The sequence below is a fragment of the Martes martes genome (assembly GCF_963455335.1).
Source record: "Martes martes genome assembly, chromosome: 16".
Taxonomy (NCBI): Eukaryota; Metazoa; Chordata; class Mammalia; order Carnivora; family Mustelidae; genus Martes; species Martes martes.
In genome coordinates this window covers 42,157,924-42,183,750 of record NC_137904.1, presented here as the reverse complement: position 1 = coordinate 42,183,750, position 25,827 = coordinate 42,157,924, and the positions used below count along the sequence as shown (strand labels likewise).

Genomic DNA, 25,827 nt, shown 5'->3' with positions numbered 1-25,827 from the left:
TGGGGGCAGGCGTGAGGCCTTTGAATCTGTGTGTCCTGGAAAGGAGTTGGCTTCCTGGGACTCCCTTCTTGTGGTGAGGAGCTGCCTGGCCTGTGCTGAGCGAGGAGCGGGCCCTTCTGGACGGTGGGTTGTGGGTGGCAGAGGGTTGAGCGGCCAGCCTGACCCTGGGGTCACTGCCCTAGAAGAGGGCAGCCCCGAGGAGGGCTATTTGGTACTTTTGGTTTCCTAATTTAGCACTTTAAATGACATTAACTTATTTAATGGGGGTAGGGTGGGCAAGAATGAAGGGCCTAGAAAACTAGATTTGGGGGCCTGGAGGGTGGGAAGGGTCTGGTGGTGAGGGAAGTGGGGGGGGGAAGAGAGGGGCTGATGGGGGGGCAGTGAGGGCAGCTCTGACCCAAAGGTCAAGCAACTTGACCTTTAACCATCCTCTTTGAGATTTGAGGGTTTTCAGGTAAGGGGGTGAGATGAATTTTAAATGGGGAACTGGTGACCCCCGGGTGAGATCCCTGAGGATCCCTGAGGCCTGACCAGGCAGCCAGCTACCTTAGACCTGGCCCGTGGAAGACTGTCTTGCAGAGGCTGAGCCAACCAGGCTTTTGAGAAGGTCCTGAGAAGGGGATGAAGAACAGATTTTGATTCTCAACCCCAGGCCTCCCAGAGGGCACAGTGAGGGGCTGGCAGGTGGGGAGGGGGGTTATGTGGGTGGGGGATGAGGAGGCAGATAGAGCAGGGCCCCTGGGGAGCAGGATTCCTATTTGGAGCACAAAGCTGGGTAAGCACAGGGGAGGGCTGGGGAGTAATCTCCCTGCATAAGCACAGAAAGAAGGAGCCATTGAAGGGGCAGAACCTTCTAGTCCCTGGGGCCTGGCTGGAAGGTCAGTGTTTGGGGAGAGCCTGGGGAGCCATTGAGGGCTGGGGAGGGAAGGGAGACTGGGGTTGTGTTACTTCATTTTCTTTTTGTTTTGTTTCGTTTTTGTTGGTTCATCCTTGTTTTCTAGCTTTGGATCATTTTTGTACAAAGGCAAGCAGGCCTTTTTGAAAAATAACAAAAGAAGAGGAAAAAAAAAATCCCTCCTGGAAAAAAAAAAAAACCCCTTGGAAAATAGGAAAAAAAAAAAAAAAAAAGGACCTCATCAATGATGCAATTACTTTTAATTGCAGGCAACTCTTTACATTTAAGTGAAGTGTCTTAACATTTTATATTGTTTTAAAAATATATTTACATATTATATATATATATAATATACGTAATATAAATATATATAAATATTTAAAAAAGAAAAAAAAAAAAGAAAACCACGGCACTCCCTCCCTGGCCGCTGTTTTGGCGGGGGAGGGGGGCTGGAGGATGGGCACATCGGTCTGGCTTCCGTGGTCCAGTGAAATGGTTTGGTTTGATTTGGCTGTACAGAGACCCCCTGACTGGGAGGGGCGGGGGGAGTGGTGCCCCCTCCTCCCTCCACTCCATTACTCTTCGCTTGCTACTTTTCGCTTGCCCCCACCCGGAGCCCCTGTGACCTGAATGTGTGCCCCACCGTCTTTGTCCTGAGTTGAATGTCCCTTTGTGGGGGGAGGAGGAGGTGTCCGTCCACGAGGGGCAGACGGAGGGAGCCGTGGGCCCCACTCCACCGGCTCACGGAGCGCCCAGTGGGATTTGCATCTTTCTTTCCCTTTGGTTCCTGCCCATTTCTGGGCTGAGAGGCGTTTGTGTGCAGTCGCGCGCAGCCTGTGTGTGTGTGTGTGTGTGTGTGTGCGCGCGCGCGCGCGCGCCGGTCCAGGTTCACTTGCCAGTGCACACAGGGAAGCTATGTGTGCACAGGTGTGACCTAAGACACGTGTGTGCGGGGAGGCGTGCGCACTCGGTGCATGTTCCCTGCTGGGGCTTCAGCACGCGCCCACCAGCATGTTGGTGCATGAGAAGGTGTGTAGTGTGTGTGTGTGTGTGTGTGTGCGCGCGCGCGGGCGCAGACGTGCGTGGCTGCGCGTGGCTTGTATGTGTGCGGGCCACATATGCGCGGACAGAGGACTGTACGTGGAGGTGCATGCGATCTGTGTGTGTGGGCGTGTGCGTGTGCACAGTTGTGTAGACCCAGGCGTGTGGGAGTGCCTGCGTGTGTGTTCCATCGACCCTGCAGCCCTCGCTTTGGCGGCCCTCCCGAGCCCCCAGTCCTCCCAAAGCCCGCAGCACGTCACTGCCCCCGCCCCCCAGCTGCATGCGCCTAGCTGCTCCGTCCATCAGTGTGTGCTTGATCAAGAGAAAACTAAGACGTCGGGGGGATCCCTGTACCTGGTCCCCCCGCCCCTGCCCACTGTGCTGTGTTACTCGCATGGGGGGTTCCCTCTCCCGCCCCTTCCACAATATGCTGTTTCCCCAGGAGCTTCCGGGCCCAAGGCTCTGAGAGGGGGCCCAAGTGGGGCCCCCCGGGGGCCGAGCCCCGCCTCCGCACCCCGCCCCGTCCACCCCGTAGGGCCTGTGTTGGTGTAGCAGTGATGGCTTCTGTGGATATTCTGTGACCTCTGTCAGTGTAACTTGACAATTTCTAAATGGAAAAGGGTTGCTGTGTTTTCTGTCTCTCTTTTTTAATGTCCTTTTTCTTCTCACTTCTCCGCTCTCTTTCCTTCCCAGTTTTTCTAGCCGAGTGTTTGGGGCTTGAATAAAACTTGTTTCTTTTTCCTCTCCTGGATCTCCTTTCTACAGGCTGCTGTCTCATTATTTCTCACCGGCACCCTGGAAGGGGTGGGGATGGATGGGGCGGAGATGCGAATCTCAGGCTTGTAACGGGTCCGGTCGGGAGCTTCCGGGGTAGGGCCTGAGAGAGGAGGGGGGGAACAGGAGCCCCTCTGGCTGCTGCTGCCCCAAGGACCTAAGAGAAGCCACATCATCCAGGACCTTGGAGAGGAACACCACTAACTGTGGGATGCCAGCTCCCCGCCGTACCCCCACACCCCCAGTGACCGCTGGCATCCGTGAGGTAGCTGCCAGCATTGCTCACAGGTCCAGTGTCCTACAATTACTAAGATGCAGAGTCAGGACTTGAATCCAGCTCTGCCTGAACCCAAACCCAGTGCTTTAACCCCCAGAACCAAGGAGAGTCTGATTACCTCCCTGGGTTGGGTCTTGGCCTCCTGCCCTTCCAGTAGGATGACCCTTCATGATGTCACCCATTCTTTCAAGAGCAGCAGCTTTCAAATAAATAAAAAAAAAAAAAAAATTCACACATGGGCGCCTGGGTGTCTCAGTGGGTTAAGCCTCTGCCTTTGCCTCAGGTCATGATCTTAGGGTCTTGGGATTGAGACCCGCATCGGGCTCTCTGCTCAGCAGGGAGACTGCTTCCCCCACCTCTATCTACTTGTGATCTCTGTCAAAAAATAAATAAAGTCTTTAAAAAAATTCACACACACACAGAAATGTAAGAAATACACATTTAGTGAAAGGGCACTTACTATATACAATGCTCTCTGCTATTTCCTGCTGAATTCTAAACACTTTGGTCACAACCCACTCAATTGACTTCTTGACCTTCTAATGTGTCAAAACCCACAGTCTGAAAAATGCTTGTCCGCAGCTGTAGTTTCAGTCCCAATCATGCTGCATTTCTGCTTTCTCCTTCTCAAAGGCCTGCCGGTGCATCTCACCCCATGGTGTCCTCTGAAACTGAAGACCCCTGACAGGAGCTTTACCCTTGATCCCGGTTGGGTGGCAGTCCTGGACCCTGACCCTCTCGCCAGCAAGCTGCCCGAACCCTTCCAGGTCACCACATCAGAGTCCCATTTGTCCCACCGTTGAGTAGACCAGATGTCCTGATGGTGTTTTCCAGGTTTTCCTGGAATTCTGAAGGCTAGGCCACTGTTCGAGCATATTCTAAGGGTTCTTGAGGCTGCCCTTCGAAGCATTCTCCGGCTTGACTGAGGCCTGGGGTATTCTTGGGTTTCCTCTCCCTCCTCCAGCAAACACCAGACCTTCTGTCCCATGAGGTAATGACACTGTCCTAGAGCAACACTATTCCAGAACACACAGAGGCCCCTGTCACTGTCTTCCCCTAAAGGCCAGTAGCCTCTTTGGAGACAGAAGTTGAGGACGGCTCACCATGTGGGAGGAATGGGAACTCCATGGGCGGCCCAAGCCCCCTCCCTGCTGAGGAGCCCTTCAGACCCCCCAACAGCCAGACTTCATCCCTTATGTCCTTTTTAAAAGGTGGGCAGGTCTTGCCTTCTCTCTTGCATCCTATTCCCAGAAAGCTGGGAAAGTGGCCAAAACCCTCTTCATCTCCTAGAATCACCCCATTCACTGACAGTTCAAGATCAAGTAACAAATGGGACGATCAAGTGCATGCCAGGAATCACGCCAGGCCCTTGGTACACCCTTCGAATGCCGACCGACTGTCAGCTTGCCGACAAAATGTCTGCTTGATCTCCCTGGGCCTGAGTCTTAGCATTTTTGGGGGGCAGCCAGCCAACACATGACCCGGATACCTCAGCAGAATCGTGACCAACAGCGAACAGCACCCAGGGAAGCAGGCTGTGATAGTCATGCGGACCACTCAGAGAGGGTGACCAGCCCCGAGGTCACATTCGAGTGGCTGCATGGCAGCTGGTGGCTGAGCGGCGCAGGCAGAATGCCCTGAGATACGTCCTGGAAGATGGAGGAAACCCACGTAGAGCAAGGAAGGGAAGGGGTGCGGGCCATGAGGCCAGAGTGGCGGGCAGAAACCCCGTCCTAGGAGCCCCATCTTGCAGGATGTGGTAGACAAGATGGAATTTTTTCCATCAGTCAGGGACAGGTGCAGCGATGCCTCGCTGGCTCACTCTAGCTAACAATCCTCTGGCCGAGGGAGGGGAAACTGAGTCTCAGCGCCTTTGTAGGTATGATGTCATGGAGTCAGAATTCAAACCCAAGACTTATCCCTTCCAGTAGCCGTGCTTCCTTAATGCTTCATGATACCGCTCACTTCCACTAAGTGTCTCTTTACCCCTGACAGCGTGGCCTGTGGGGATCATAGCTCCCTTTGACTGACGGGGAAGGCTGACTGGACAAACAGGGACCTGACCAGCTGGCCTCCGAGTCCGATCCTCATTGGGAAGAGAAAAGAGACTGCTTTACCGACAGAAACCTGGGAAGCCCTCATCTTCTCCCTCGCTGTCTGCACATCTGTTGAGTCCTGGGCATTTTCTTCCTCTTGGGTCTCGGAGCGGCTTAAGAATTCCAGAGTTTCAAAATAAATAAATAAATAAATAAATAATTCCAGAGTTTCCAATCCTTGGTGTGGGACCTTGGGCTCAGGGCCATTGTGCCCATTAGCGGATGACAGGCTCCCTTGACACCCACTGACGTGGACTGAATGATGGACATTACCCATAATGACGCCTGGTGGAAAGCTCCATCCCCTGCCCCTGGTCACCGTCCCAGAAATTAAACTGAAAATCCCCAGATTCTCTGCCTTAGCTCAGGCCACTCTCATGGTCATTCTACCTGCCCATGCCAGAACGGCAAGGAAAAATCCCCATTCCTCTTAGTTCGACTCAAATAGATCAGGAGTTTTCCCAAAGAAATGTTTCTCACGTGGGGCACTCATCTGGCTGTCGGTGGAGCATGGGACTCTTGATCTCAGGGTTGTAAAGCTCGAGCCCCACATTATTACTTAGAAATAAAATCTTTTTAAAAAAGAGAGAGAAACGTTTCGTATGAACTAAGTGTCTATCCTTATGCCAGCACCGCTCTGTTTTGATTGGTAGTAGGTTTGAAAAATGCGAGCTTGCAATTCTGTTTCCTTCTTCAAAACTGTTTGGCTGCTCCAGGTTCCTTGTGTTTCCTTAGGAATTTTTTGATAAGCTGTCAGTTTTTGCCAAAAAGACAAAAAATCAGATTTTAAAAGGAATTGTGCTGAATCTGTAGTTCAACTTAAGGAATTTCGTCATCTTAAAAATGTTAGGTCCTCTGAAACATGGTTATCTTTCCATTTATTTAGATCTTTAATCTCTTTCAGCAATGTTTCATAGTTCTCTGTCTACAAGCTTGACACTTCTTTTGTTGTTTATTCCTAGGTGTTTCATTCTTTTTGATGCTATTATAAATAGGATTCTTTTCTTTCTTTCTTTTTTTTTTTTTTTTTTGATTGAGGTGTGATTGACATCCATTGTTTTAGTCTCAGGTGGGCAACAAGAGTCCACACTTGTGTCCGTGGTGAAATGGTCGCCACAGTAATTAACATCTGTCACTAGTTAACATCTTTCACAATACGTAGTCACAGAATGGTTTTCATAGGATGATAGCTTTACAGGATCTACTCTTAGCAACTTTCAAAGATGCAACACAATATTATTAACTGTAGTTATCATGCCCTGCGTGATCCCGATGATTTATTTTGTAATTGATATTTTGTACCTTTTGACCCCTCTACCCATTTTACCCACCCTCGATCCCCCACCTTTGGCAACCACCAATCTGTGCTCTAGATCTATGAGCTTATTTTTTGTTTGTCTATTTGGCCGGGGTTTTTTTGTGGTTGAGATTCCATGTATAAGTGCAATCATATGATATTTGTCTTTCTCTGTCTCACTTATTTCACTTAATGCCCTCAAGATCCATCCATGTTGTTGCAAATGGCAAGATTTCATTCCTTTCCATTGTCGAATAATATTCCATTGTATACATAACACCACATCTTCTTTGAGATTGGAGTTGTTGCGGTGGGCATTGGGTGCATGTAATTTTCCGAGTCAGTGTTTTCATTTCCTTGGGATAAATACCCAGAAGTGGAATTACTGGGTCATATGGTATTTCTATTTCAAATTTTTTGAGAAACATCCCTACTGTTTTCCATTGTGACTGCACCAACTTACATTCCCACCAAGATTTTCTTTTCTTAAGGGAAAAAAAAAAAATCTGGGGCACCTGGGTGGCTCAGTCACACGCTTAATTGTCCAACTCTTGATTTCGGCTCAGGTCATGATTTCAGGGTCCTAGGATCGGGCTCCCCACTCTGGGATGTCTGCTTGTCTCTCTCTCCCTTTGCGCCTGCCCCACCGCTCGCACTCTTTCTCTCAATAGATAAATAAGTCTTTTTTAAAAATCTTCAAAAATTATTCCAAATTTAGTATTTACCTTGATTTCTAATACAATCATATTTATGAGTATCCTTAACTTAAATTTAAAAGAGACTAAATTCACATCACATACAATTACCTTTTTTAAATGTACGATTCGGTGGTCTTTAGCATATCCACAATGTTGTCCAACCACCAGCTCTCTCTAGTTTCCAAACTTTTTAAATCATCCCATAAAACACTCCATAGCCATTAAGCAGTCTCTCCCATTCCCCACCACTCCCCATTCCCGAGTTACCTCTAATCTGTCCCTATGGGTTTGTTCACTCTAGATATATATAATACGAAAGAAATTGTGGAATTGTGACCTTTTGTGTGTCTTCTCTTACTATAATTTTTTCAAGGTTTATCCAAGTTGTAACAGGTACTAGTACTTTGTTCCTTTTATGGAACGAACAGTACAGTATTTCATAGTATATATTTGATTTATTTCTCTCTTTATCCATTGATTTATCTCTTTATTTATCTCTTTATCATGTTTATTTTATCTCTTGATTTTATATCTTTATCCATTTATGAACATGATTTATTTATCTCTTTATCCATTGATGGACAATTGTCTTGTTTCCACCTTTTGGTTATTATGAATAATACTGCTATAGACATTCATGTTCCAGTTTCCCTGTGGATGTATGTTTCGTTTCTCTTGGGGATATACCTAGGCATGGGATTGCCAGGTCCTATGGTAATTCTAGGTTTAATTTTCCGAAGAACTGATGAACTATCTTCTACAGCAACTGTGCTAGTTTACATTCTCACCAGCGTCCCTATTTCTCCATGTCCTTACCAACACGTGCTGTGTTCTGTTCTTTCGACTTAAGCTTTCCTAGTGGGTGTGAAGTGGTATCTCACTGTGCCTATAATTTGCATTTCCTTAATGAGACACAAAAATAGAAAAATAAAGGAAATTAATTTAAAAATTGTAAAATTAATAAAACCAGAAGTTGCTTCTTGGAAAAGATAAAATCGGCAGAGATTTAGCTGTCTCTTTTCTTCTTGGCCAGTCTAGCTAGATATTTGTCAATTTTGATGACCTTTTCCAAGCATCAGCTTGTAGTCTTATTGATTTTCTCCATTTTTTTCTATTTTCTATTTCATTTATTTCCACGCTTATCTTTATGATGTCTTTCTTTCGGCTTGCTTTGCGTTTAGTTTGCTCTTCTCTTTCTAGTATCTTAGGGTGAAAGTTTAGGTTACTGAATTGAAATCTTTCTTCTTTTCTAATACAGACATTGAGAGCTATAAATTTCCCTTGAAACACAGTTTTGGCTGCATCTCATATACTTACATATGTTGTGTTTTGGCTTTTGTTCATTTTAAGGCATTTCTATTTTCCCCTGTGATTTCTTCTTTGACCCACTGATTATTTAGGAGGGAAGTTTTCTATTTCTACATATTTGTGAACTTCCAAACATTTCTTCTGTACTAATTTTTTAAAAAGAGTTAATTTATTTATTTATTTATTTTTAAGATTTTATTTATTTTATTTGACAGAGATCACAAGTAGGCAGAGGCAGGCACAGAGAGAGGACGGGAAGCAGGCTCCCTGCTGAGCAGAGAGCCCAATGCGGGACTCCATCCCAGGACCCTGAGATCATGACCTGAGCCGAAAGCAGAGGCTTAACCCACTGAGCCACCCAGGCGCCCCTGTACTAATTTTTTTTTTTTTTAAGATTTGTTTATGTGTTATTGGGGGGTGAGGAGGGAAGGGAGAGGGATAGAGAGAATCCCAAGCAAACTGAGTATGGAGTATGGAGCCACTGAGTATGGAGCCTGACACAGGACTTGATTTCACAACCCTGAGATCATGACCAGCTGAAATCAAGAGTCAGATGCTTAACTAACTGAGCCACCCAGGTGCCCCTTCTGTTATTAATTTCTTTTCTTTTCTTTTTTTTAAAGATTTTATTTATTTACTTGACAGAGAGATCACAAGTAGGCAGAGAGTCAGGCAGAGAGAGAGGGGGAAGCAGGCTCTCTGCTCAGCAGGGATGCTGAGGCAGATGCGGGGCTCGATCCCAGGACCCCAAGACCATGACCAGAGCCGAAGGCAGCGGCTTAATCCACTGAGCCACCCAGGTGCCCCTAATTTCTAATTTAATTCCACTGTGGTTGGAGAACAAACTTCATATGATCTCAATCCTCTTAAATTTATTGAGGCTTCTTTTATGGCCTAACGGATGGTCTGTCCTGGAGAATGTTCCATGTGCTCTTGAAAAAGATGTCTGTTCTGCTGTTGTTGGATGGAATCTTCTTTAAATATCTGTTAGGTCTAGTTAGTTTACAGTGTTACTGATCTTCTGCCCAGTTGTTCTATCCATTATGGAAGGTGGGTATCAAAGTCTCCATTATTTTGAATTGTCTACTTTTTTTTCAATTGTTAGGTTTTGCTCCAAATTTTTTCGTTAGAAGCATATATATTCACAATAATTATATCTTCCTGATAGACCCTCTTATCATTATAAATGTCCTTCTTGTCTCAAGTAATAGTTTTTGTCTCCTTAATACCAGTTTTGTCTCAAACTTGCATAGGTGCTCCAGCTCTGTTGGCAACCGTGTGGCATCTATTTCCATCCTTTTACTTTAAACTTTTTTGAGACTCTGAACTTAAAGTAAATTTCTTATAAACAGCATGTAGTTCAATCATGTGTTTAAATTCATTCTGCCACTGACTGCCTTTGACTGGGCTGTTTGCCCCATTTATGTTCAATGTAATTCCTGAGAAGGTAAGATCGATGTCTGCCATTTTGCTATCTTTTTCATGTCTTACGGGTTTCTTTTTTTGTTTTCTATTTCTTGATTCCTGCCCTCTTTGGTTAAGATAGCTATTCTCTAGTGTATCTTTTTTTTTAAATTTTTTAATTTTTAAAGTTTTTAATTTAAGATTTTATTTATTTATTTGACAGAGATCACAAGTAGGCAGAGAGGCAGGCAGGCAGAGAGAGGAGGAAGCAGGCTCCCTGCTGAGCAGAGAGCCGGATGCAGGACTCAATCCCAGGACCCTGAGATCATGACCTGAGCTGAAGGCAGAGTCTTAACGCACTGAGCCACCCAGGCGCCCCTCTTTTTTTTTTTTTTTTTTAAATATTTTATTTATTTACTTGAGAGAGAGCACGAGAGAGCACGGAGGGAGAGGGAAAAGCAGGCTTCCTGCTGAGCAGGAAGCCTCATGCGGGACTCAATCCCAGGACCCTGAAATCGTGACCTAAGCTGAAGGCAGCTGTTAAACTGAGTCACCCAGGTGCCCCTAGTGCATCTTTCTGGTTCCCTGTTTCATTTACAGTGTTTTTTTGAATTATCTTCTTGGGGTTCCCCTGGGCATTACAATTAGCAGCATCTTCACTTAACGCAATGTAGTTTGGATTTTTGTAGTTTGCCTGGGTGGTTCATTCAGAACATGAAGAGTGCGCGACTCTTGAGCTCAGGGTCATGGGTTCGAGCCACACGTTGAGTAAAGTGATTACTAAGATAAATAAATAAACAATACAGTTGGATAAATACTGAGTTAATTTTAATAGTGTATAAAGACTTTGCTTCAGTCTAGCTCCATTCCCTCTCCTTCATACAATTACTGTCATACAGATCTCATCTGTACAGGTTTTAAGCCTGTCGACACAGTTTTATAATCATTGCTTTATGCAGTTGCCTTTTTTTTTTTTAAATTATGGGTTTGAAATTTCATTTTATTTTAAAGTAGGCTTCATGCCCAACTTTGGTCTTAGCTTGACCTCAAGACCCCGAGAGTATTTCTCCTAGAGCAAGCCTGCTAACAACAAATTGCTTTTCCTTCCTGGAGATGTCTTCATTTCTCTTTGTTTTTGGAGAGCGAAACCTACTACCAAAGCCTACTACAGCCCAGAGAAGGTGGCCCAATTGGGGACTTAGACTTATCCCGGCTCCACCAGCTTATTAGCTGTATGACCTCGGACAGGCCCAGTCACTTCTCTGTGCCTTAGTTTCCTGCTACATAAAATGGAGGTAACAGTGTGTGGAGCTCATTTGCCAAACAAAAACAATGGGGGTGGGGGAGGGTAGAGAAAGGAAGGAGGATTCAGTGCCTGAGCTCCATCCAGCTGCAGGGTTCTCCCCTAGGTTCTCCTGGATGAAAGTCACCTGCTCTTCCTACAGGATACTAGGCTCATCAGAGGCAGCCTGGAAGCTGGCAGAGGCACCTCTAGCACCACGACATTGAAGGAAGCCCAACCCATGCTGTAAACTTACACGTGTGGGGTAAGGCAATGGGCAAAACCCACTCTTGTTCTCTTTGGATACTGCCTGGGCCTGGAGTGATGCCCGGGGTCAGGATGGGCCTATCAGTGGCCTGGGTCTTGCCCAAGCTTCCTGTCTTCTGGGCAGCAGCTCTGGACCATTCTTAAGGTCCAGACAGGCTTGAGAAGGAGGATGCTGTGCATCTACCCTGCCTCTGGAGGAGTCCAGAAAGCACATGGAAACTTCTTGCAGCAATGACCATCAGCCACCCTCCGGGCTCGTATTTTGCTCCCATGTCATTGCTCATGCAAATCCCCAAGGATACCCATAGAGCCAGCAGGAGGTAAAGGTGCCCCCAGCCCAGCCCCATCCCCCTTCCCCACCCCAACCCCACTCCTGCCCTTCCCTCCTTCTGAAACAAGCCACACAGCTGATTCGTGCCTCAAGGAAGGCCATTTATTTCCAAGATAGAGACTATACTTTTAAGACAGGACTTTTCAGAAGCAGGAAATCTTAGTTGTCGCCTAGAGAGGTGTGTCAAGGACACAGTGAAAGGAGACATGCGTACGTGGGGCCAGAGGCTTATCCAACACTGTTACAACACTTTTTTAAATGAGCAAAACATCTTTAAAAATCCTTATAAATTCTTTATAATATGTTACACATTTAGAGACAATATTTACAATAAAAGGATCAGGGAGGGAGGAGAGAGAAATCTACTTTACAGCAAATCTTTGCATAAAACAAGAGGACCGACAGACGTGGCAATGGGGTTCACAACCCTGCCCGGGCTTCCCTGGAATAAGTGAGGGCGCGTGTGTGGGGAGGCCTGGTGGTCTGAGGTCTATTTACAGAGTGTGGGGAGAAGAGGGGGCTGGGTCCCGCCCATCCTGAAGGAACAGCCCAGCTCAGATCCCATAAATCAGTGTGTGTGTGTGTGTGTGTGTGTGGTGTGTGAGAAAGAGGGAGGAAGAATGAGAGAGAGAAAGAGAGCGAGTGAGACATCAGGGATGTTTCCTACACCCCCTCCAGGGAAGAAGGTGGGGTCTGTGTGCCTGAGTTGTGGAAGAAGCAGGCACAGCTGGAAGGACATGGCAGGCAAGGGAGGTGGGGGGTAGGGGGGGCACCGGCAGCTAGCTCCCCACGGTCAACACACTTAGTGAGGGTGGTTTCCAGGTTGGCAAAAAGTTGGTGAGGGGAGTAAGCCTGGTAAGAGTCTCAGTCCTGCCTCTGTGGAGTGGCCCTGACTTCCTTCCCCAGCTCTGACAAACAGCAGGGGACAGGATCCCCGGAGGCAGCTAAGGCAGGGAGCCCCGCTGTGGTGTGTGCGCTGTGGCCGGTGGGGGAACGAAGGGGGCAGGAGTGGCAGAAGTTGTTAAGGAAACACCTTCTGACGGTGACTAGCACACTGGTACACAGGCTCTTCCTCCCCCGCGGACACCCTCCATCTCCTCTCCCCGGACAGACAGACACTCCCTTCCCTCAGCGAGGAGCTAGGAGCTAAGGACAGGGGCAGAGGAAAGGAGCCGAGAGCCAGCATCAGCCTGCGACTTTCCTTTAGTCTGAGACTTGGCGGTTCCCTATCCGCACCCCATGGCCAACAAGGGTCTCTAAGTGCAGACACAGAAGGGCCCACTCTGTAACATAGCCCCCAGCAGCCTGTCCCCTCCAGTGTCCCCCTCCCCTTACCTCCGGGGTCCCCTCCCGCCCCCACCTCGCTCAGCCAGGCCTTCTAGCCCGCCCACCTCCTACCGATCCCCGCACACAAACTAGACAGACGCGGCCTGCAGCGCCAGACGCAGCGGGGGGGGGGGGGCACGAAAGAAGAAGAGGTGCAAGCCAGAGAAGACTGGGTGGGGGAACCGGGCGGGGGGAGGGGGGCTGGTCACAGACATTGATGGAGGCGCGAGGCGGCCGAGCGGCGCGAGGGCTGGCTCTGCAGGGCCCCCTGGTCCCCGGGCGGCAGCGAAGCCGCGGACGACGGGGCCCGCGCCTTGGTGGACTCCAGGCTGCTGAGGCCTGAGTCCTTGTTGTCGCTGTGCGCCCGAGGGCCCGCGGGCTCCGGGGGGCCGCCGCCGCCGCCGCCCAGTTCCTTCCACTCGTTGAAGTTGAGGTCGGTCAGCGGGCTCTGCACCACCACCGTGTGACGCCGCCAGCTGCTCCGGCGCCGCCGCGTCTCGGGCGAGAGCGGTCGCCGCAACCGCACGGCCAGCATGTCGTCCGCAGTGCCGCGGAGGCGCAGCCGCAGCGCCTCGATGCGCGACGGCCGCGAGCCTAGCGCCGCCACCGCCGCGGCCGCCGGGGGGCGCAGCGACTCCTGGCTGCTGGACGAGGCCGAGCCCGGGGGCTCCGCGGCGCGCACCCCGCCGCGCCCCGCGCTCGCGCCCGTGTCCCCGCCCGCGCCCTCGCCATCCGGGCGGCCTCGGGCCAGGCGGCGGCGCGCCAGCGTGTCGCAGGGCATGAGGCGGTGCGAGCTGAAGGACGGCCGGCGCGCCGGGCGCCCCCCGGGCCCCGCGCCGGCCTCCGTGTCCGTCTCCACGTGGCTCAGCTCGCTGCGCTCATCGTCCGCCTCGTCCCCCGCGCCCGGCCGCCGGCCCCCGGCGCCCGAACACACGCTGCGGTCCATGGTGGACAGGGTGGAGTAGCCCGAGACGATGGAGCGCGTGTCCGCGGCCGGCCGCTCGTCCGGCGCCGCCGGGGGGCTGAGGCGGCCGGGAGCCTCGGGGGCGGCGGCGGCGGCGGCGACGGCGCCCGGCAGCGGCCCCTCTGGCTGGTCCCGCGCCCCCGGCGCCGGCGCCTCGGGCTTGTGCACCTCCTGCTCCGAGTCGTCGTCGGTGCTGCTGCCCAGCCCCCGCGCCTCCCGCCGTTTCTTCCGCTTGCGATTGACCGCCGAGATGAAGGAGATCGCCAGCATCTCCCGGGCGTACGGCTCCTTCTTGGGGGCCCACGAGCCCTGCGCGGGAGAGAGGCCAGAATGCAGGAGGCGCCCCCGCACCGGGGTCCGGCCCCACGCCCCCTCCCCCGGCGGCTTCGGGACCGTTCTCCCCAGAGGGCTGTGCCGGCAGCAGCATCACTACCCACTCGGGAGCCGGCCAGCCCTCGGCACCCGCTCTGGCTTCAGTCCAGACTCTCCGCTCTTTCCCGTGAGCTGGGAGCCGGTCCCTCACCTCCGCCCACCTTCCACTCGGTTCTCCATGCCCAGCACTAGAGAAATCCTTGTGGACGCGGCTCTGGTGATAATAGCCTCTCGAGAGGGAATACACTTGACAGTTTGAACCCATTTCACAGAGACTGTCCTGGGTGATAATCCCCAGACCCTGGCGGGCACCTCCCTCCAACTGCGGCTTCTACCCCTCCATCTCCACTCACTCCCACTTGGGAAACCTGCCTTTGCACCTACTCCGTATGTATGGGCCTCTCCAGGGCAATCCGCCCAAGTTCACTTCCCTTTCCCACGGCAGCCCACGGGCTGGCATTTCAGCCAGTCCATCAGCGTCCCACCCACAACCCGCAGCCCCACATCAATCCAACCACCAGCTCTGCCGCCAGGAGTGGCCACATGAATTTGCTCCAAAACAGTAATTCCCAACCCCACACTGGGCAACTTTCTGCCTGTTCTCGCTGCTAAGTCCTGTGGGTGTTTTCTGGTCCTAGCCTTCTGCGATGCCCCAGCAGAGCCCATGCTGCCCATCAACGGCCAACACCAAACTATCCCTTGAACCCCAGAACTCTTCTTCCAACGGCAAACCCGTCTCCAGCAAAGTGTCTGCAGGCACCCGAAACTCGCCTATCTTCAACTGAACTATGCTCCCTACCCCCGGCCCCAAGCCACCTGCATTCATGTTCCCCACCTTGAGGGGACTCTCTGCCTCCTGCCTCTCCCCTGCTTCTTCTCGATTCTCCCGAAGTGACTCCCAAAGCCAGCCCATCCTTACCATCCTCTTTCCAGGCCCTCACTCTGCCTTCTCTGGACCTTTCTGCCCTCTTCCTGATAGGACTCCCTGCCTCCACCCTTCCCTTACCCCAGCCCCTCCTCCTCTAGAGCAATCAGCCCTTCTAAGACTAGGTGGGAGTCTGATCACCTCCACACTCTGCAGGGCCCCTTCATCCCCACCTGAATGAAGCCCAGACACAGGGCCCTTCACAATCTGGTCCCAACTTTCCCAGCCTAGGGCCTTCCCTAACCCAACCCCAACCCCAACACAGCCTTCAATTGGGCAATGCCCCCCTGCCAGACCCCCCTGCATTTTAACACTGGCAGCCCTTAGCCGCTGCCCCCCGAGCCCGCCCTACTTGCTGGGTGAGCTCTAAGTCCTCCATGAGGCTACCTCGCAGCCCTCGCCTTGTCCTTTGAAAACACAGCTGCACCTGCTCTTCTCCCATCAGGATGGGTCTGTTTCCACATCAACTGCATCAAACAGTTCCTTGAGAGCAAGGTCTGTGGCTTATTTCTGTTTGCATCCATGACCCCTAGCGCCGTGCCTGGCACATAGCAGGCGTTCAGTAAATGTCAAGTGAACGGACAAAGGGATGAAGGCCCTGCGGATGCAGAGGCTGGAACTGCTCCCCCTGCTGGGCTGGAACGGCCTGCCCCGTGACCCCCTCCTCCAAAGCCACCGCCCGCTTCAGCCACAGCGTAATACTGAGTGTAGACCCAGAGATGCCTCGCGTGGCCCCCCGCAACCTACGTGCTCTCTCTCACATCAGCTGGTTCTGAGAAAGCCAACACGTGCCAGGCAGTCAGGATTCAGAGGCACGGGGCTCCCTGGCCGTGGCCGTCAACTGGGCTCCCGAAGGCAATCCCTGGAGCTGGGCCATGGGGCAGCACGATGTGATCGCCCCGAGGCACAGGGTGGTCAGTGCCACTTCGACTGGCCGATGCTCTCGGAGAGACCTGAGAGGCCACTAGGACCACCCGATCAAATATCCTCTCCTCCCTGCTAGCTGCAGAAGCAGTGAAGTCGCGATGGTCCCTTCCAGGAAGGCAGAGGTCAGGACATGCACAGAAAGGTCAAGAGGTCAGCCCTGGGAAGCCAGGAGGCTAGCAGGAGCAAATGGGTAGAAGTAACATGGAGCTGGGTTCGGGTCACTGTAATGAACTTGCTCCCCGTTACAGCAGTCTTCTGATGGGGTGAGCGCCCCACAGGTGTGCAGTCAGAAGTTCTGTGGAGAGGCTGCAGGGACCTCTGTCCCAGACTAAAGCAGCCTTCTTTCCTTCTGCCCAGGACATTCTTCTTTTTCTCTTTCTTTCTTTTGTTTGTTTGTTTGTTTGTTTGAGAGAGCGAGAGAGCATGCAAGTAGGGAGGGGAGGGGCAGAGGGAGAGAGAGACCCCCAAGCAGGCTCCATGCCCAGTGCATAGCCCGCCACGTGGCTCTGTCTCATGACCCCGAGATCATGAACTGAGCAGAAATCAAGAGTTGGACGCTTAACTGACTAGGACCCCCAGGCGCCCCCCACCCAGTACATTCATCTAATATGTAATGAGCACCTGCTTGGTGTCCGGCAGGTACACTGGGCTCACTGGGACCTGGCCAGTGCTTAGAGACCCAGACCAAAATGAGTCTGGTTCAATCACCAAAGTTTAGTGATTTCACCCGCTACTGCGGACAGAATTGTGTCCCCCTCCCTGAATCTAACTGCCGAAGCAAGCCCCGACCCCTAGTGTATTTGGAGACGGGGTCTTTGGGAGGGAAGGCAGTCACGCCCTGATGGCGGCATTAGTGCTGTGACACAAAGAGACGCCAGGGAGCATGTGTGATTGCTTTCTCTCTGCTCTGTGAGGACACAGCGAGAAGACGGCCATCCACAAGACAGGAAGAGAGCTCGCAGCAGAAACTGACCACGCTGACACCTTCAGCTTAGACATCTAGCCTTAAGAACCGTGAAGAAAGAGATGTCTGTTGTTTAACCCACCCCATATGTGGCATTTTGTCACGGCAGCCCACGCTGACTAAGACAACCCCCTTGGCCATTCAGCTCTACTCTAACAGCTGGACAGCCGTGCTGGCCTCACGGGCTCTGTGTCAGAGGCCGGGCTCTGCAGCAGGCAGGACTAGCTGACTGTGAGGGCTGGTTCGGAGAATCAGCTTTCAGTTTCATCGATTTTTCTCAACTGTTTCCAATTTCATTGATTGATGCTCTTGTCTTTATTATTTCCTTCCTTCTGCTTGCTTTGGGCTCTCCAAAAAGCCTAGTTACTGTAGCAGACATATCTGCTGGTTCCCATATCCCCATAAATGGGGATAAATACCAGGCCTCATTTATAGGTGAAGAAGCTGAGGTCACAAAGAAGTTAAGCACCTTGCCTGATGTCCTGAAGCTATGGAGCGCTGGAGCCAGGACTCAGACCCAGGACTGCTGTGCTTCTGACCACTGGGCACACTGCCCGCCCCTGCCCCACCCCCGGCTGCCTAACTCCCAAGCCAGAGCCTTCTCTTCCCCCAGACGCCTCCTGCAGCACTGCCAAAGTCAGCAGCTTCTCCACTGATCTCGTATACACAGTCCTTCCCGCCTGCCTTCCCAGGGACCAGCAACCTTCCTCAGGGGCCAAAAGCACTTCTCCCCTTTCCCTGGACCAAAAGCAAAGAGCAGGCTGGCCTGGACAGGGATAGAACCTTCGGAATGGCTTTGGCACTCACCTTGGACTTGGCTGAACTGCAGGTGGTGGAATCTGTTGGGGAGAGCGAGAAAGAAAAATGAAAGTTAAATTGGGGCAGGAGGAGGCTGTCTCGTAAACGCAACTCCCTCTCTTTGGAGGAGTTCAGAAACCGGGGAGTTCAGACACCTGAGATCTCCCCGGGTCCTGGGAGTGTGATGGGCTTCTGATGTCATTTCCTGTGGGGACAGGGATGGAGCGGCTAATGATGTCAATCACCACTTCCCCTTTGAGGCAGGAAGTGACATCAGGCTGCCAGTCCCTAGACTCTCATTGGCCAGGGTCGGGGGCAAGGGGTGGGAGGGGGGACTTTTCTTTGGGCCTAGTTCCTCTCCCCGCCCCTCCTGTCCCTGTTACTCTGAAGCATTGGAGAGAAAATACCAAATACCAGACGCAATCCACAGAAACCACAATGAAACACGGCAAGTCACAGATGCTCTGGAGAAATGGAGACCACACAGTGCACAGACAGGTGGGACCTACATCTACCTCCACCCCCACCCCCGACTCCAGGACAGGAGGAAGACAGCGGACCCCGTGTGGGATGGGGTACAGGAGCAGGCAGCAGGGGGGCGGGACACAGGAGCTAGAGCGGGCTGGTGCTTAGGGCCTTGCTAGGTTCCAGCTCCAGACTCCAGCTCAGTCTGCTCTGATGGGGTAAGGCCCCTGTTAATTATCAGAGCTACGAAGAAGAGTGCAACTGTTACATCTGCGGGACTTGGGTCCCCCTCCCTTAACATCACTGGGGTTGAGAAGGAACCAGAAACCAGTCCTGGCAGGGTCTTCTCCAGGCTGATCTAAGGACCTCCTGGGGTCTGATGGGGCAGTGGGCAGGCACGGTTAATCCACACTCTCTGGCAAGCAAGTGAGCCCTCCTCCCCAGCCCTCCCCTGCACACAGTGAGAAGAGCAGACGGCCGACCACACAGTGAGACACACGGGGCAGGGGTGCGGCAGCAGGTGATTAGAAGAAACGGGGGGCTCCTCTCTGCCACCCCCACCCACCTTGTCCTCTGGCTCCCTCCTCAGCCTGCCCTGGGAACTAGGGGTGCTGTGGAATGCCTCTATCAGAGACAGGAGCCGTCAAAATACGAAGGGGGACTCACCCATGGGGTGAGACAAGCTAGTGCCTTGAGCCAAGGAGGGACTGCTTGGGGCTGCTCTGCTATGAGGCTCAGCGCCCAGAAACAGGACATAGGGGCTGAGTGACCAGGGGTTCTGGTTTTAGACACAGGAAGAGCCAGCCCTCGGAGGCAACTGAGGCAGGAGCTGTGGCTATAGAGGGGCTTCTGGGGGGGTGACATCCCCTGTGTCTAGACAGGCTGGGTCCCCTTTCCAGCTAAGCCTCCCCCTCTGGACAACCTGAAGTAGCCGGGCTCGGCACAGAGAGAAGGCCAGAGTCTGGGGACTGTGGGGGGCAACCTGCAGTGCTCAGACTTCCCGGCAAGGGGATAGGATCTGCCTCCAACAAATGCCTCCTTCCTCCTGAGAAGGGGCCTTCAGCTGGGAGGGTTAAGGCGGGGGTAAGCTGTTAACAAGCGTGGGGAGCTGGTATGTCACGTCGAGGTGCTCACAGTCTGGGACCTTTCTGCCTGCCCCCCGGGCCTGCCCAGCCTTCTTATAATCACCCGCCACTGTTAGTGACCGAGGCCGCAATGCCACACTGTACCCTTTAAATCTCCAACAGGTCCGCTGGAGGAGGGGAAGGAGAGAAGAGGGGGGCAGGGTCCAGGGGCGGGAGGAGAGCACAGGGAGAAGAGAGAGGAGGGTGGAGGGGTGCAAGGAGAAAAGGAAGAAAAATTAAAAAGAGGAACATGCCCGGAAGGACACAGCCCCAGAGAAATAAAAAGCTCAGGAAGGAAACCAGTGAAGGAGGGCGAACAAAGCCCCTACCCAGCCCCGGGGGCAGCTGAGCAGACACAGAGGCGGGCGCACGGGCAAGCCAGACCTCCCTGGAGCGGAGATGGCCCTGCCACAGCCCAGTCTCGGGGTGGGGGGGGGGCAGGGAAGGGCCCCGCTGGGGCAGAGCAGGGAAGGTGGGCATCTGGCCAAGCATCTGGGACCCTGGAGAATGCAGAGTCCACCCCCGCCCCCTCCTCCCTGAGCCCCTGCACTCACCTGAACCTGGGTCCCCAGGGGGCACTGTCCTGCCAATGTTAGGCAGGAGGTACTCAATGTTGGGCACTGACTGAGGCTCCTTGTCATCCACGGGAGTCTGCAAACAGGAGGGGGGTCAGCCAGCATGCCCTCAGATGGCTGGACTGTGGTCCCGCAACCTGGGGTAACTTGAAGGCAGGGCCAGTGACTCCGCCATCAGACCAGGGCTCACCAGGGCAGTGGCTGTCTCTCTCATCCATCAGGCACTCTTGAGGGCAGGTCCTACATGTCCCCCACTAGGCTATTTTGTGCCTTCTCCAACACCTTGATTGAATCCCCAAAGGCTGGAGCCGCTCTCTCAGCTAAAGGCAGGAGCTGTGTCTCCCCCATCAGACTGGACCTTCCTAAGACCTGTATCTTCCACGTAAGGTGGGAAGGTAGGGTTTACCTTTGCTATTGGACTCAGTTTCCTTAGGGTAAGGCTTATATCTCCCCCCTCAAACCCAGGGCTCATGAAGGCAAGGACTGTGTCTCCCATTAGATTAGAGGCTCCTGAAGAGAGGGTCGATGTTTCCTCCACCAGACTGGGAAGCCCCAAGGACAGGGACCTTGCCCTGCTTGAGTCTTGCTGTCTGCCCTCTCCTGGCCCCCAGCCTGGGATGAGGGCCCACCTCAGACCAGACCCACCCCTCCCCCCCGCATCACTTACTCTCTCTCCCTTGTCCTCATCATCGCTGAAGAACCAGTCTGACTGCAGAGGAGACAAAAGGAAGTGAACTCAGTGTGGAAAGGGGCTGAGGGAAGACAAGCTGCACAGTCCAGAGGACCCCACTCGATGTCAGATGGAGCGGGACAAGAGAGGGCACCAAGGCGAGGGTCCCTCCTCTTTTCAACAACCTCATTCTTGCCTAGTTACTAGAAGTCCTCAAGGGAAGGTGATGAACCCCAGGACCCAACTCCACAGACTATGAGAAACCCCGGGGGAGAGAAAAGGCTGGACCCCAGTGTGGGAGGGAAACACAGCCTGGGCTGGGAGGGGGCTGAGATTGATAGAGGGCCAGCTCAGGGTGAGATTTGGGGTCAGCTGTCACTAGACACTGTCCAGGGCACATCACTGAGGCTGGCTCCCAAGTACGGGGGGGGGTGGGGGGGGTGGGTGTGTGGGGGTGTGTGTGTGTGTGTGTGTGTGTGTCAGGGGCAGCAGCGCCATCTAGTGCCGGCTGGGGCCACTGCAGGGAGAAGGCCAGTCATGGCTGCCAGGGCTGTGTACCTCTCCCCAGCCCTGCCCACCACACTGCCGCGGGCAGCACACCCTCCTCCGGCCAGGAAAGAGAAGTGTCTGGAGGGACATGTTAGGAGGTTCCCTGAGGGGCAGGCAGGCAAGTCTTTTCGCATAAATGCCAAACAGCATAGACAATAAACTAAAGATCCCACTCTTAAATATATATTTTGTGAAATTTGGGAATCTTGAAAATGAAACCTTAAAAGTTTTCTGAAAAACAAAAACAGACTGCAAATGAGCAAGTGTCAGCTGTAAACTAGAACTTTCAGCAGTAGCAGACCCAAGACAATAGTTTCGCTGTATCGCTGGACTATGAATGTAGGAATTTGGAACCTAGATTTTTATACCCTGCTAAACTCTCACTTTGAGCATGAACTACAGCTATTCTAAGACATCAAAATGCTTACCGCACAAAGACTCTCTTAATTGTGTACATGAGCACGTAAAGAATGATGCCGGGTTGGAGTAACAAGCTCTGAGAAGGATGGATAGTAGCGTAGAAAAGCCCACTGTCAATTCAAGAAAGGACACTCATGCACATATACAAACAAAGTATCTCCAGGATGCGATGGATTTTGGGCACAGAGGGAGAAACCAGTGACAGGGGAGGGTACACAAAGGTACTTGGCTTTTAGATGTGGTGGAAGGAAGACAATGGATATTGATGAGCTTTAGAAATTGTCAGTGAAAAGGAAACATAAGTATGGGCTGTTATAATTGTGTGATCAAACACAGGATGGGCTTTATAAGTTGTGTAATTTTCCGATCAGGAAAATGAAAATCAATTCATCCAAAGCAAGGTAGGACAGACTGAAGAGAAATAAAATGAAAATGGGGTAAACAGAAAATGACACTTAAGGTAGCTGAGCTAAGCCCTAACAGTAACAGAAATTAGAATCAAGCAAAGGAACTAAACTCACTGGTTGGAAATTAAAACACGCAGAATATTTGGGGTTCCTGGCTGGCTCAGTTGGTAGAGCTTGCAACTCTTGATCTTGGGCTTATGAGTTCAAGCCCCATGTTGGGCAGAGAGATTACTTAAAAAAAAAATACTGTTTAGGGAGTCTGAGTGACTCAGTAGGTTAAGCCTCTGCCTTGGGCTCAGGTCATGATCTCAGGGTCCTGGGATCGAGCCCTGCATTGGGCTCCCTGCTCAGCAAGAAGCCTGCTTCTCCCTCTCCCACTACCCCCACTTGTATTCCTTCTTTCACTGTCTCTTTTGCTGTCAAATAAATAAATAAAGTCTTTTTAAAAATACTGTTTGTTTAAAAATAAATAAAATAAGCATAAAGAAGTGGTTTGGAAGGACACATATTAACCTATTAGAGTGGGTCACTATGGGGCAGCAGAGTGGGTAGGAATGGAGGGGAGAACAAGGAGACTTGCAGGCTGATAATGACCGTGTGCCATGAACCTCAGTTATTCATTGAAATCAGGTGTATTATTAACCCAAATAAGTGGCACAGAAGAGAAATAAGAAAGAGAAGAGAAAATAAGAAATAAGGCAAGATCTAGGGGAGCATGGGTAGCTCAGTCTGTTAAGCATTAACCTGCCTTCAGCTCAGGTTCTGGGATCAAGCCCTGCATTGGGCTCCCTGCTCAATGGGGAGTCTGCTTCTCTCTCTCCCTCTGCCCCTCCACCTCACACGTGCACACATGTGCGGGTTCTCTGTCTCTCAAATAAATAAATAAAATCTTTAAAAAGAGTAACACAAAATCTAAAATCAGTTGTCTCAGGCTCAAGTTCACCTCAGGTAAATGACCTGAGTCTATTTACTTATCTGCAAAATGGGCATAATAGGACTATCTACTTCTAGAGTGGTGAGAATTAACATGAAATCCCATATGAAAAAAGACTAAAATACCAACTGTTGGCAAGGATGTGGGGGGAGAGGGAACCCTCACACCCTCTTGGTGGGAATGTAAAATGGTGCAGCCACTCTGGAAACCAGTATGGAGGTTCCTCAAAAAAGTTAAAAGTAGAACTGCCCTATGATCCAGGAATTCCACTTCTGGGTATTTATCTGAAGGGGAAAAAAAACAAAACACCAACAAGAAAAGATATCTGCACCCTGATGTTCGCTGCAGCTCATTATTACAATAGCCAAGATATGGAATTGACCTGTCTATTGGCGGAAGAATAAAGAAGATGTGGTATGCCTATAAAATGAAATACTCCTCAGCCATAAAAAGAAGGAAATCTTGCCCTTTGTGACCACAGGGGCAGAGCTCAAGGGCACTACGCTAAATGAAATAAGTCAGACTGAGAAAGTCAAACACTGTATGCTCTCACTTATACGTGGAATCTAAAACAAACAGACACACAAAATCCAAGCTCAGAGAGAACAGGTCGGTGGTTGCCAGGAGTTGGCGGGGGGAGGACCAAGGAGGTGAAGGGGTCAAAAGGTACAAACTTCCAATTACAAAATAGATAAGTCATGGGGATGTAACAGAGCGTGATGACTATAGTTGATATCACCATCTTGTCTATTTGGAAGTTACTAAGAGAATAAATCTTAGACATTCTCATCACAAGGGATGCCTGGGTGGCTCAGTCTGTGAAGCATCTGACTCTTGATTTCTGCTCAGGTCATGAGCCTGGTGTCTTGGAGCCCCATGTCAGGCCCTGTGCTCAGCGGGGAGTCTGCTTGAGATTCTCTCTCCCTCTCCCTCTGCCCCTTCCCACCCTCCTCTCTCTCTTGCTTTCTCCCTCTAAAATAAATAAATAAATCTTAAAAAAATTTTCTCATCACAAGAAAAACAACTGTAACTACTCATGGCAATGGGTGGTAACTAGACTTAACAGTGCTGATCATTTCACAATATATACAAATATACAAATATATACAAATGTCGAATCATTATGTTGTACGCATGAAGCTAATATAATATCACATGTCAATTATAACTCCACTAAAAATAAATGTCTTGAGACAGAGAGAGAGCATGCGCGCACACGGGTTGTGAGCAGGAGAGGGGCTGGGCAGAGGGACAGGGAGGGAGAGAATGTCAAGCAGATTCTGCACCCAGTGTGCAGCCCAACGTCACGCTCCATCACGACCCTGAGATCATGAGCCTGAGCCAAATCAAGAGTCAGACATTCATCCAAGCAACCCCATCCATTTAAATTATTTTTTTAAGATTGTATTTATTTATTTGACAGAGAGAGAGAGAGAGAGAGAGAGCGCACAAGCAGGGGGAGAGGCACAAGAGGGAGAGGGAGAAACAGACTCCTCGCTGATCATGACCTGAGCTGAAGGCAGATGCTTAACTGACTGAGCCACCCATGAGACCCCCCCCATTCAAATTTTTAAAAAATAACAAAACACTGTATATAAAGTGCTCAGTATAACACATTATTAGTGTATAATAGACATTAGCTGGAATTACAAAAAGGTGCAGGGACAGGCTGAGTAGAGGGAGCCCTGAGAAGCCAGCCTTTAACTTGATTTGCAGGTGCCCAAAAGTGCCATGGGAACCCAGAGGTATGAAGGAACCTTCCAGGCAGCCCAGAGTTCTCTGGAAGAATGCCCACCAGCTGATGTACACCCAGTTCCCTTTGCCTACCATGCGTTCTCCTGTCCCTGCCTGGCTAAATTCCTTGAGGCCATTGAAGACACTGCAGGGAGCCCCCAGCCACAGTCCCAGCCCCACATCTGGGGCAGGGTCGGGTCCTCCCATGGGGCTTCCCTGGCCATAGCCCATGAAACGAATGGGCTGGGCAACGCTCCTTCGGAGCAGGGCCTGGCTTCCATCCCCTTGGTCCCAGCAGGTGCACCGGGCTCTGGTGTGGAGTAATGCCTGTGAGGTCAAGCATGGCAATCTCGAACCCGCATACCACGTCCTAGCTGCTAAGCGATGTCTGGGGGACTTTACAGCTATTAACTCACGGAAGCCTCCCGACTACTTCGTGAGGAAAGCATGACCACTCTCTCTGCTCTGCAGACGAGAGTCAGTCACTCATTCGAGGTCGCACAGCAGGCAAGGAGCAGAGGCAGAGGCGAACTCGGCCAGCTGGCCCCAGAACCAGAGCCCTCCAGCCCTGCTGCAGGGCCTCTCAGCCAGGGTGAGTTGGGCCCCCGAACCCCGGGGGACATCTGGCAAACATAGACATTTGCATTTGTCACAACCGGATGGGTGCTCCTGGCATTTAGCCAGAGATGTTGCTAACCATCCTCCAATGCACAGGACAGCCCCCCACAAAGAATGATCTAGCTCCCAAGGTCACTAGTGCTGAGGTGGGGAGCTAACGTGCAGGAAGAATCATCACATTTGTCCAGTGAGTCAAGGAACAAATGCCTCGACGCTGTCTTTGTTTGGGTTTCAGGTGGCTTAGTGAACATGGCCATGGGCTGGCTGGCGACTTGCCACTGGGAGGGTGACCCCCTGGGTCTGCGCACCTCCACTCTGCCATGATCATGTTATGTGACCCTGGGCACATTACTGTCTCTCTCCACACCCGTTTCCGCCCGCTGTG

At 51.5% G+C, this 25,827-nt stretch overlaps 1 protein-coding gene across 1 annotated transcript in view; it reads right to left on the bottom strand.

Annotated features, from left to right (window-relative positions):
- Positions 1–13,201: 13,201 nt before the first annotated feature.
- ARHGAP23 (Rho GTPase activating protein 23) overlaps positions 13,202–25,827 on the bottom strand; it is a gene marked incomplete at both ends in the record, with an annotated part of 68,407 nt that continues 55,781 nt past the window's right edge. Inside the window, 4 exons of the mRNA XM_080827487.1 lie at positions 13,202–14,269; positions 17,956–17,987; positions 20,090–20,186; positions 20,778–20,819. Of these exons, the coding sequence (XP_080683613.1) occupies positions 13,202–14,269; positions 17,956–17,987; positions 20,090–20,186; positions 20,778–20,819 (1,239 nt within the window). The remainder of the gene's footprint in view (positions 14,270–17,955; positions 17,988–20,089; positions 20,187–20,777; positions 20,820–25,827) is intronic.